Source organism: Balaenoptera borealis (assembly GCF_965194805.1).
Source record: "Balaenoptera borealis genome assembly, contig: HAP1_SCAFFOLD_1297, whole genome shotgun sequence".
In the NCBI taxonomy this organism is placed as follows: Eukaryota; Metazoa; Chordata; class Mammalia; order Artiodactyla; family Balaenopteridae; genus Balaenoptera; species Balaenoptera borealis.
Window position 1 is genome coordinate 101,091 of NW_028122922.1, and position 12,167 is coordinate 113,257.

A 12,167-nucleotide genomic window follows, 5' to 3' on the forward strand; every position below is an offset into this window, starting at 1 on the left:
TCAACGCATCACAGAAACAAGTTTTCAAGGTGAGTATAACAAACGCCAGAGAAAGTTGAAGAATGAGGTCGGCATTCAAAAATGGGGTCAAATCGACAGCTGGGAAGGGGTGTAGAGGCAGGTAGAATTCAGATCCTGAGCCTTTAATAACCACTACCTTCGCTCAGTGCCCTCTGTTTTTAGACTCTCTATGAGAACACCTAGGGCTTCCCTGGTGGCGCCGTGGTTAAGAATCCGCCTGCCAATGCAATGCGGGGGACACGGGTTCGAGCCCTGGTCTGCGAAGATCCCACATGCCGTGCAGCAACTAAGCGCATGTGCCACAACGACGGAGCCTGCATTCTAGAGCCCGTGAGCCTCAACTACCGAAGCCCACGTGCCTACAGCCCATGCTCCGCAACAAGAGAAGCCACCGCGATGAGAAGCCCGCACACCGCAACCGAGAGTAGCCCCCGCTAGCCGCCAACTAGAGAAAGCCCGTGCACAGCAATGAGAGACCCAGTGCAGCCAAAAACATAAATACGTAGAATAAATAAGTTCAAACAGTAAATAAATACATAAACATAAATTACAAAAAAAAAAGAACACCTAATGCAGGTGGGACGGTGGGAGGGCCACTGTAGAGGTCATCTATGCTACATGTACAAGAACCCCGAGAGCACACCAATCGGTACCACACTTTTCACTGCTGTAGCCGATCGTTCCCCCTGTACTGCCACACTGTAGCACTCCCTTCCCTCATCTACTGCTATAGTCTCTTCGGAAGGTGTTTCAGAACTCTTGTTATGAGAGTGCCAGTTGAACTGTCCTCACTTCCTTCATTTATACCAGGATTGAAGACCTTGTGGTCCGAGATCCTGTCCAGAGAGCAAGCAGGCTAAGACTCTGTCTTTGTTGATGTATTTCATCAGCAAGGGCTCTACCCCCTCTCCTAGTTCATGGTGTGACGTGTTCTTGGCCTCTCGGGAAAGTGGGGAGAATGGAAAGGACCCTATATGAGAATGCTAGGCTTTGTAAAACATTTCAGGTTTTTAAAAATAAGACTCATTTTGTATTGGACTTATAAACAGTCCTATGAAATACAAAGCGAGCCGAGAATCAGCGACAGGAAAGGCTCACCAGTAAGAATTACAACAGTCACCGCTTACCTCGTAGCATAGGGCACTGTCCGTGATCCTTAAGAAGAGTTAGTAGAAATGCCTTGCCCATCTTGCCCCTGAACCCCTTGAAAGGTACACGACTGCTGTGTTGGTGTTTAGGGGGAGCATCTCACTTACCAGGGACTGACTTCTCCCTTGATCCCTTTGTAGGGATGGAGACCTCCCCCCTGGTGATGAAAAATTCCCTGGGATTGCAACCTCCAAGCCAGACGTTTTGTGTGACACAAAGTCAAGAACTCCCCAAGTCCTGCAGTAGCAGAAACAGCCACATACTTGAGAGTAACCCACCATCTGAACTTGGGGACATTTCAGTGACAGCTCCAGTCCAGAGTGCCAGGCGTCTCCTGGCCCTGCCTCCAGCTCCAAGCCAGGGACAAATAGAGAGTAAGCACGTGGATGATATCAAAACCAAGCTTTCAAAGCCTCTGGATGCCTACCAGATCCCAACAGAGAACCAAGATCCTCCACTACTCCCTTTAGGAATCCCTGATATTCACCAGCCGCTGGCCTGCACCGATCCCCTCAGCCAAGAGGAGCAGCCTGGTTCTGAAAATGCTGATCTGGGAGAGAACAGCCGGAGTCGTCAGGACCTAGGGACACTTGAAAATGGGATTGAACCTAGCAGTGGTCTTGCAGACATTACTACACTGGCGGAGGATATTCACCTTCCCCAGCTCTTTAATCCTTTGAAAGATCTTGATCAATCCCAAGGTCCCAACGTGATCAAAGCTAAAGACACCAGAGCCATTAAGGTGAATCAGGTGCAGGAAAAGCCAAGTGTCATAAAGGTTCCCTCTGATCAACCCAGGAAGAACAAACAGAAAGCCTCTGAGCCTATCAGTGGCGCTCCCAAGGCCAAAATCCAGCCAAAGAATCCAGAGTGCCTGTTAGGGGGAGAAGTGGTTATATGCCACGCTGCAGTCAGTGACAGGGCTCCTGTGAACACGGCCAAGCACTCTCAAGGCAAACCTCAGAAAGCTGCATCCAGAAAGATCAGCAAAACTAAGAGCCACGGGCAGGAAAAGACCAAAAGGACCAGAGGGAGAAACAAGGCTGAGGAGAACAAGCAGTCAGGGAACAAAGTCAAGGCAGAAGAGAAGCCAGCAATCCCCCACACGAAGCGAAAGGAACACCAAACTGAGCTTCTCCAACAGAGCTTTCAAAAGCCTCGAACCTCCCTTGGCGTGCGCATGCTGGAGTCTGTGAAGGTTCTTCATGCGCTGGGGAAGAAGAATGAGACGAAAACTGGGCGCTCTTCCTGTCGGCTCTTGGGAAAGTCAAGCAACCCCAAAGACCCCCAGCCACCCCCAGCTATCCAGCCATGGCGGCATACCCCACGTGAGGGGAAGGGTCCTGAGAAAACGCAAGTCCAAGCCCAGAAACCAGACAGCAGTGCTGAAACAGAGTGTCCGTCTCCAGCCCAGTATGAGCGGCCTCCTCCTGGGAAGGTCAAGTTGATACCTCTGCCTTTTTCTGCCTGGGACAAGCCTCAAGCTCGACCCGCTCCTCGGAGGCCACAGTCTCTGGCCTCACATCGGCCTGCTGGGGCTTACCGTGCCCAGCCTGGTTCTACTGACTCAGCTCAACCTGCTGCAGCCAATTCATCCCAGCCAGCTCCTGCCTCTTTGCCAGGCCCCGCCAAACCAGCTCAGCCAACTGTGACCAACCCAACCCAACCGGCTTGGACCAACCATACCCAGCCTCGTGTCCCTCAGTCTGCTGCTCCTAGGCCTGCACCCTCCAAAACTTCATCTGGCGCTCCTCTCCAGCGGGAGCCTGTTCCCCCTGCTGTGAATAAGCGCCAGTCCCCACCCAAGCTCCAAACCCAATTTCTACTCCAAGACTTCAGCAAGCAACGAGTTCCATGGAGGGAACCCAACGTGCCTGAGCCAGTCATGTCAAAGCCCATCGAACAAGAGCAGAGGCCAGAGCGAGAGGCCATGAAGAGGCGGGCTCAACAACAACGGGAGAATGCTGCCAGATACACCTCTTCGGGCAAGCTGCAATTTTTCACCGAGAGGGAAAACGAAATGGAAATTGCCGACTACTACGGATACGTCAAGTGAGAGCTGCTAGGATTCTTGGTGCCACCTTGGCTACCAGCTGTTCTTCCATACACAGGTAAGACAGGTATAGAACTGAATAAGTAAATGGAATACAATTAATAGACGAGTAACAAACCTTTCGAATTTTCAGATGCTGCTAACTGGGGCGTGAGAAAGGAAGGACTGAAAGTTGGATGGGAGAATGAAGGAAAGGGGTAAAAACTGAGCAAAGAGAAAGGAACTTGGCCCAGGGCTAGGAAGGCCAAAAGAGACGTATGGATTTAGGAAAGGAAGCAGGAGCGAGGATGAAATGGCAGAAGTAAAAAGCAGGGTCAGAGGTCTGGGTTGAAAGAACACAATTGGAGTAGAGTTGAAGGTGACAGAAGATGAGTCTAGGTTTACTAGGAGAAATAGAAAAAGTCTCTCGGGGACGCTGGCCTTAAGTCTCACAACCACCAGATAGGTATTTCAGAAAACAAGAGGTTCAGGACACATCTCTGAAAGGTCTGAGTTGCCTTATTCAGGTGTGACTGTAGTGGGGGAATAGGGAAATCTACCAGAGAAGTGGCTAGGGCTCAGAGTTATCCTAGGGGCAGCTGACGACAGGGGCAGAGCCAAGGGAACTGCTGGATCAGGAGGCCCACGAACAAAGCAGGGGCATAGCCGCCTGTCACTTCCCTGCCAGGAAGGAAGCCAGGTATATTACTGTAACCAAGGCACACTGGGGTCTTTACTGTATGGAGAACTTGGCTCCTGCCCGCAATCCTACGGCTCGGCGTCACACACAGGAAGTAGGGCCTCTGGGCAACCAGAAATGGGAATGGGACTGAAGGAGATTCAGCCCACAAATATCCGACCACCAGCTTCCACCTCTGCAGTCTGCCACCCTGTGTCTGCTCAACGCATCACAGAAACAAGTTTTCAAGGTGAGTATACAGACGGCAGAGAAAAGTTGAACAATGAGGTCAGCATTCAAAAATGGGGTCAAATCGACAGCTGGGAAGGGGTGTAGAGACAGGTAGAATTTAGATCCTGAGCCTTTAATAACCACTACCTTCTCTCAGTGCTCTCTGTTTTTAGACTCTATATGAGAACACCTAGGGCTTCCCTGGTGGCGCCTGCCAATGCAGGGGACACGGGTTCGAGCCCTGGTCTGCGAAGATCCCACATGCCGTGCAGCAACTAAGCGCATGTGCCACGACGACGGAGCCTGCATTCTAGAGCCCGTGAGCCTCAACTACCGAAGCCCACGTGCCTACAGCCCATGCTCCGCAACAAGAGAAGCCACCGCGATGAGATGCCCGCACACCGCAACCGAGAGTAGCCCCCGCTAGCCGCCAACTAGAGAAAGCCCGTGCACAGCAATGAGAGACCCAGTGCAGCCAAAAACATAAATACGTAGAATAAATAAGTTCAAACAGTAAATAAATACATAAACATAAATTACAAAAAAAAAGAACACCTAATGCAGGTGGGAAGGTGGGAGGGCCACCGTAGAGGTCATCTATGCTACATGTACAAGAACCCCGAGAGCACACCAATCGGTACCACACTTTTCACTGCTGTAGCCGATCGTTCCCCCTGTACTGCCACACTGTAGCACTCCCTTCCCTCATCTACTGCTATAGTCTCTTCGGAAGGTGTTTCCGAACTCTTGTTATGAGAGTGCCAGTTGAACTGTCCTCACTTCCTTCATTTATACCAGGATTGAAGACCTTGTGGTCCGAGATCCTGTCCAGAGAGCAAGCAGGCTAAGGCTCTGTCTTTGTTGATGTATTTCATCAGAAAGGGCTCTACCCCCTCTCCTAGTTCATGGTGTGAAGTGTTCTTGGCCTCTCGGGAAAGTGGGGAGAATGGAAAGGACCCTATATGAGAATGCTAGGCTCTGTAAAACATTTCAGGTTTTTAAAAATAAGACTCATTTTGTATTGGACTGACAACAGTCCTATGAAATACAAAGAAAGCCGAGAATCAGTGACAGGAAAGGATCACCAGTAAGAACTACAGCAGTCACCGCTTACCTCGTAGCATAGGGCACTGTCCGTGATCCTTAAGAAGAGTTAGTAGAAATGCCTTGCCCATCTTGCCCCTGAACCCCTTGAAAGGTACACGACTGCTGTGTTGGTGTTTAGGGGGAGCATCTCACTTACCAGGGACTGACTTCTCCCTTGATTCCTCTGTAGTGATGGAGACTTCCCCGCTGATGAAAAATTCCCTGGGATTGCAACCTCCAAGCCAGACAGCTTTCCTATGGAATGACAGAGAACTTGTCAAGGTGAAACACCAGTCTGCGGGAGAAAGGGAGGAAGAGAATGATGGAAATCGTTTCTGGGAAACTATTTTTACATTATGTGTTGTTTGTTCCCGGTAAATAAACTGAAATCTTCTTAACAGTACAACAAAATCTAAACCACTAAAGCCAACAATACAGGAGTATAACGTTCGAAAAAAATTTCTTTGGCTGCGCAGCATGTGGGATCTTAGCTCCCCAACCAGGGATTGAACCCACGCCTGCTGCATTGGAAGCGCAGAGTCTTCACCACGGGACCACCGGGGAAGTCCCAGGACTATCACTTTTAAAGGAGAAGGTACAAACCCCTCGGTTCTATGAACTGGAGATTTTTAGTAAGAAGTCAATATATTTGTTGTTAGGCACATTTTATGTTAGGCTGTCTCCCTGCACAGGATGCAGGCGCCTTGAGAATGGAAGTCATATCCCTCTATAGTACGTCCCTCTTCTTTCTGCTTTGCAGTTTGCTGCTCCACTTGTTCAACCCCACCTAGTAATAACCTATACTTCCCTTGTTCCTGTTTTCCCATCTGGAAAACAGACAAAAGGCAACCAAACAACGCAAAGGTCTCAACAAATAAGGGATATCCAAAACCAGAGATGGCCAGAACTTCTGTACCCCTGATGAAATAGTCCTCATACAAAACCTGATAATCAAATTCCTTAATGCTAGGAATCACAGTGAAAAATAGTATCTGAACTGACTTCTGTCAGATGAGTGAGAACTAAGGTTAATTCAGTGTATCTGAAGCATAGAAAGTGAGGGCAAAAGTGGCACAAGATGGGGCTAGAGAAGCAGAGAGGATTCTAGACCACGCAGAGTCTTAAAGGCCAACAGTGTGTTTTCTATTCTCAAAACAATGCTTGTGAGCGATGTTTATGAGCAACGTTCCAACTTGCTTTGAAGGTTTCTTGTGTGAAGAGTGGATTGGAAGGAAACAAGATATATGGACACCAGTTAGGACCTAATCGCAACAGACAGGCAAGTTCAGTATTAGGAAGTTGAGGAAGAGCTGGCTGACAGATTCCAAAGAAATTCAGGAGATGAACTGAAGCGGGCTTAATGGGGTAGGAGATGGAGGAAAGGAAGGTCTTAGGGAATTCAAGGGTTTACTGCACACATGAGCAAAGTCTCAAAATTAATCATTTGAACGTACAGAGGCGGATCTCCCAAATGACACCGGTTAGGAAGCAACGGTACGCCCTTTAGAATTCCTAGAGACAACACAAATCAACTGTTTCGATGGAAAATTCGGCGGGACTCTTGATTTCCATGGGAATACAGAGAAAAGAGACACTGATCTGGCTTGCAGGTATATTTAGGAAGCTGTTAGCCGGACATCACCTACTAGTATCATGTAAGTAGGCCGTCCGAAGTAGGAAGCTTAGGGGAAAAACCTGGAGGAAAACTTAAAAGCTTAAGCCACACCTCTACACTACACCACCTTTCACAATTTCTTCTCAGATAAGCATCATCCCCATCAGTGAAGAAACTCGTTCGTACCTCATAATAGGAAAAACAGGCCTAAAGATTCAATGTGTGTCTTGGGAGGTCCCATCTATGCGATATCTTCCTGGGACCAGAAAAGGCCCCAGGAAGATCCATCTCTGCACCCCTGAAAGCTTACCACCAAGGAAAATGACTAGGTCCATAGATTTCCTCCCTCAAACCAGCTTACCTCACACATAGATCATTAGCAACTCCGCCCTTACTCACATTATCACAGTCACAAGAGTGGTTAGGGAGAAAAGCACTAACCAGGGGAACTAAAACAGAGGCAATCCAGGCCAAGCTGGGCTGGTGGCAGATATCTTGCTCCTTACGCTCGGGTGCATAATGCGACTCACCACAGTGCCTTTTTCACAGACCCTTTTGAACGTTTCTCCACAGAATCCAACAGCTCAAGTTAGTTCATGACGCTTCAAGGTCAACAATCGTCAAGAGAAAAACATGCAATATGTCTTACAATGTTGGATTCCTTACAAACAGGACAAGGAGATAACCATGTAGACAAAACCAGAGCATTTGAAAACATCTGTATTCTACAAACACACCAGTGAATGCTATAAATAAGGTACTATGACATAAAACAAAATGAAAACTAGATGTGAGACTCTTCTCTTCAGTGTACAGACTTCATGGCAGTTGCTGCACACTATCTAGCTACTTAGATCTTTAACTCTCTGTTCTGTTAATACCAAATGAGGCCCAAGTGTGTCAACCTGTTTCCCACAGAAACCAAAAAGTCTACATGCATCTCTTTTCTCCTGTGCCCTTTCACCTTACCTGCTCCCAATTCTCCACCAACGTCCTCCTCTTTCTCTAATTATTCTCCTCTTCATTTTGCTTGGCCTTGCCCCCAAGCATGCAAGACAGAGAGTCCTAGAGGTCCAAGATTCTAGAGTGGCTGTTTGCAAGGCGGAGGAGATTACAGTAACTGCCACACTGTATATACTTCTGTGCAAAGAAAAAGGGACAGTGTTCAGAATGTCTCTCACATATAACAAGAGCTGGAGATGGCAGGATACCTGTGTGGCCCAAGGAACTAGAGCTAGCAAATTATGGGCCAAACAATTGCAACCAAAGGCTGGAAGAGGAAAGGTCTGCAACCAGCTCTGTCTCCTAGCTCTCTGGTATTTGCTGCCAACGGGCAGAGTCTATTTCGTGAAGCATCAAGCACTGAAAAGAAGACTCCTGCTGCTGGAAGTTGACAGGAAGTAACGTCCAATGCAAGATCAAGGCTTGTCCTCGAAGCAATGCCCATAATGGAAGAAAAAAAAAAAAGAGAAAGCGGAAGAGAAATGTTAAGTCGCAAGTCCAACCTGGCCCCCAGCCTAGCCCAGCCCAAGGAAGGTAGGAGTCAAGGAGAAGAAACTGAAAGAGAAGAGCCTTGGACCACAACATTCTCCACAAGGTACACTCAAGAAACTTCACCCTACTCTTGAACCAAGTTACAAAGAGAGCTTCTTAATCCCTACTTTGGCTCCTTAAAAGCTGCTATCAGTTCACTCATTAGACACATCTGATTTCAGAACAACTGTAATAGTTCAAACTAGATGGCTCTTTCCTTCCTAAGGATTATTAATTAAATAAGATCTATATAGCTCTAAGTATATGATACATAAAATAGAATACTCTGTAGAATATAAGTAACTCTTAGTTCAGTGTATTAATGAACGTCTGTAAGAAATGTGGCAATGATTTCCCTAATGGAAGAGCCTGGGGGAGGTAAATCTGTCTTCTAGGATTTCCTCCTCCCCAAAGCTCAGAAACTCAGGTGTTGTTTTAGCTCTCCTACACTCTCTTCACCCAAGCCCGCCTTCCTGTTGGGGATCGGACCTCCCTATTGGCTCTCTCATACCTTTCAACTGCCTGCTTTGTGACATCACTCTCCTCCCAAACCTACTACCACTTGGTAGAGCCTTGGGGTTTCCGTGGAGCTGTTTGGACCAGTAACCAGTGACCTCTGTACTGGACACGTGCGCCGTTCAGCTGCAGCCACTCAGACATCCTCTAGTGTTGTCTCCTCATCCCTTGTACCTGCAGTGGATGCTTCCTCTTCTCTGACCATGTCAGGTAAGAAAAGAAACTTTGGAAAGTTTTGCGTTCGATTTCTTTTGCCCCTAAATTGAGTAGGAGATTCAAAATAGCATGGAATAATGAGGGAAAGTATTGAACTACACGTCTGGAGACCTAATTTCAGTTTTGACTTTGACGTTTACTATCTGTGTGACTTTGGACAAATCACTGGCTGTCTCACAAAGCCTGTTGCTTTCCTTAACTGTTACGTTAGGATACCACATTGGGTTGATCACTCTGATCCCCTTCTTTTCCAGTATTGAGCCTTAAAGGGTACCCATGTAGAAAACGAAATCAGACACTTCTCAAGAGTGTTTCAACAGAAACATAGAAAAGCCAGGGGACATAGAAAACTAGCAATATATACCAAGATGTTTCATCTCTAATGGTCTCCCTCCACTAGGATTTCGACTAGTTGAAAAGAGAGAATAGGGAGAGAGGATGGAGAGTACTGGGCTCTACAGGGAGGCACAGAGTCGAGCGTAAGGAAGTTTAGGATGGTTTTCATTAGCACAGGCCAACAGGCACCAAGAGATGGGAGAAAATGTAAGAATGAAGAGGGAAAGCATAGAGGAGCTCTCAAGAAAAACGGAGTTTGCAATGGAATGCTGATGGGAACCAAAGATTTTCAATTAAAGCAGAAACAGCACAGAGGGAAACCTGCTCAGAGCAGGGCAAAACCAAGTTGATGGTAGCAAACCCTTACATTAACAGACTTAAGAAGGAAAGTAAGGCCAGAACAGGGGATCACCGGGAAAGGCAGCTTATCAGAAAAGTCATACTCCGTTTTCTTTCTTTTATTGCCTCTCTGAATACAGTTGGCCACTTGACAGTTTTGAATATAAACATTTTAGAAATACGTTTTAGAAATGATGCCTCCTATAAACAAGCAACCACAGTGGTTATCTAGGGGGCTGCTTTTCAGTGTTTTATTCTTTCTAATTTTTAAACTAGGTAGACATTTCACCAATTCAACATTTTAAGTGATATCTTCTAAATTGAATCAGAAGGACTATTTTCCTTGGTGTGATATGTAGGTTCTAAGGCAAGGCTGCTTTTCATTTTTACAGTTATTTCCTTCCTAACACAGAGAGCACATTGATCAACAGCCATCGTTCGCTTGTAGATCTTAGCTACCGAAGAAGAAGAAGAAGAAGAAAAAGTCAAGCCCCACATCTCTAATTCCCCCCACTTAGGGAATTCCCTGGCGGTCCAGTGCTTAGGACTCGGTGCTTTCACGGCCAGGGCCACGCGGCGCGGCCAAAGAAACAAAACAAACAAACATCCACGTTTATCGAAAACCATATTGTGGAGTCCTGTGGATTTTCTTACATTCGAAAATCTTTTTTAATTGGATTCTAGGCATGATGGTTTTTTGAGGTTTTGGGATGCCATCTTCTTGGATGCTGAAGATGATTCTAATCTAAGTTCTAGGATAAATCCAAAAACCTTCCTGATACATTTTAAGCTTCCTTTCTGCTTATTATATAAGCTATATTCATTGAAATATATATTTCTCCTAGGCTTAATACCTCTTACTTGCTGGGTAAAAATATGAAGGAGCACAATAATGAAACTCTTTTACACTTATTATTTTGCTGTCTGCTTCGTACCGGTTTTCATTGAAATACTTGTCTATATGTGTTGTGGCTACCTATACATGCACATTTATTGCATTCTGTTGCTTGTTATGCATTTTTTACTGACATACCTTCTCTGTCTGTATGCATTGGCTAGGAATTCATTCACCTCTATCACCTCCATCGTGTCTTCTGGTTAATAGTATTCACTAAAATAGAGTGGGCAAAATTCACTTTCATAATATTGCATGGATGGTACAGAATGCCATTTGTTAGTAAATTCATTAGGCTTCGATACTTGCCACATACCCCAGTTTTCATTAATATCTATGGATTTCTTTTTCGTTAACGTAATATGCTTGTCATGATTTTTCTTTGTCTTTCTAGAACTTATTGTATCTTCCTCCATATAAATCATACGCAATAGATCAGCTTATTCATCTATTAATTATTACTGCTATTATTATTGGTGGTGGTGTTATAACCACTTTATAGGTGAGGAATCTGAAGTAATCAGATAACTTTTCCCTTTCCAAAAGCACTTAAGAAATCCACTTTCGGGTAATCATTTTGAGGTAGGATGAGAAACCGGGCTTGAAGAGGGCAAAAATGACTCTTTCAATTCACCAGTTGGACTGAGCTGTACGTCACCTCTAGGTAATAGCGTGGGAACTGCACAAGCAAAGGGAGACACCGAAGACGACAATGGTAATAGCCGTACTGTTTTCTAATGGACAAAAAAAATGCCTATATTATAAGTTCTATTTCTCCTGCTTTCTGGCAGTATCATGCTCAGAGTGGAGTCCTGGCAAGGAAGTCAGGATACTTAGGTTCTGAAACCTGGTAATGATACTAACATAATGAGAGAACTTGAACAAGTCAACCCGACCTCTCTGAGCCTCAGTTTCCTTACTCACGAAATGAGACTGAGAACATCGAAGTTCTCTAAGGGCCTCCTAGTTCTAAAATGCTTCCAGTCTAGGAAATAGCATAGAAGTCAATACGAGTGCAGGCTGAAGGGAAAGACAGGGCAGGGAGAAGGTTGCTTCCAGCCTAGAGAACAATCTCTGAACCACACCACTTGGCTCTTCTGCCCGTCTGTGCCCAAGATGGGAGCACAGGCAGTTAATAGAGAAGAGTGGAAAACTGCTCAGTCCTTACAGCCATCATCAACTGTCTGATTTTGGGTTTCTCAGGAAGTAGTGATAGTAGAGGTGTCCTGATAGCAAGAACCTTCAGATGATGCCGTTCCTCAAACGTAGTGAGAATTTCTCAACCTCCCTGAGTTTTTCATGACCCTCTTGTTCTTACAGAAAATTTCCAACATCCATCTCTACTTGGAACTCTAAATTCTCTGCAGCATTCTCCTCCTGTGGTGAGCAATGCAACTTCCCTAACACGAAGTGTCTGCAACTTCTCCAGAGTCTCTGCCCCTGCCGTCAGTTCGGCATCGGCTACCGGTACCCCTTTCCAGACACTCATGGGTAGTGCCTACCTTTACCAACATTCTAG

At 46.1% G+C, this 12,167-nt stretch overlaps 1 protein-coding gene across 1 annotated transcript in view; it reads right to left on the bottom strand.

Annotated features, from left to right (window-relative positions):
- Positions 1-12,167, bottom strand: part of LOC309621572 (uncharacterized protein) — a gene marked incomplete at its 5' end in the record, with an annotated part of 164,993 nt that overhangs the window by 96,126 nt on the left and 56,700 nt on the right. The window contains one exon of the mRNA XM_082408991.1: positions 5,356-5,493. Within this exon, the coding sequence (XP_082265117.1) occupies positions 5,356-5,493 (138 nt within the window). The remainder of the gene's footprint in view (positions 1-5,355; positions 5,494-12,167) is intronic.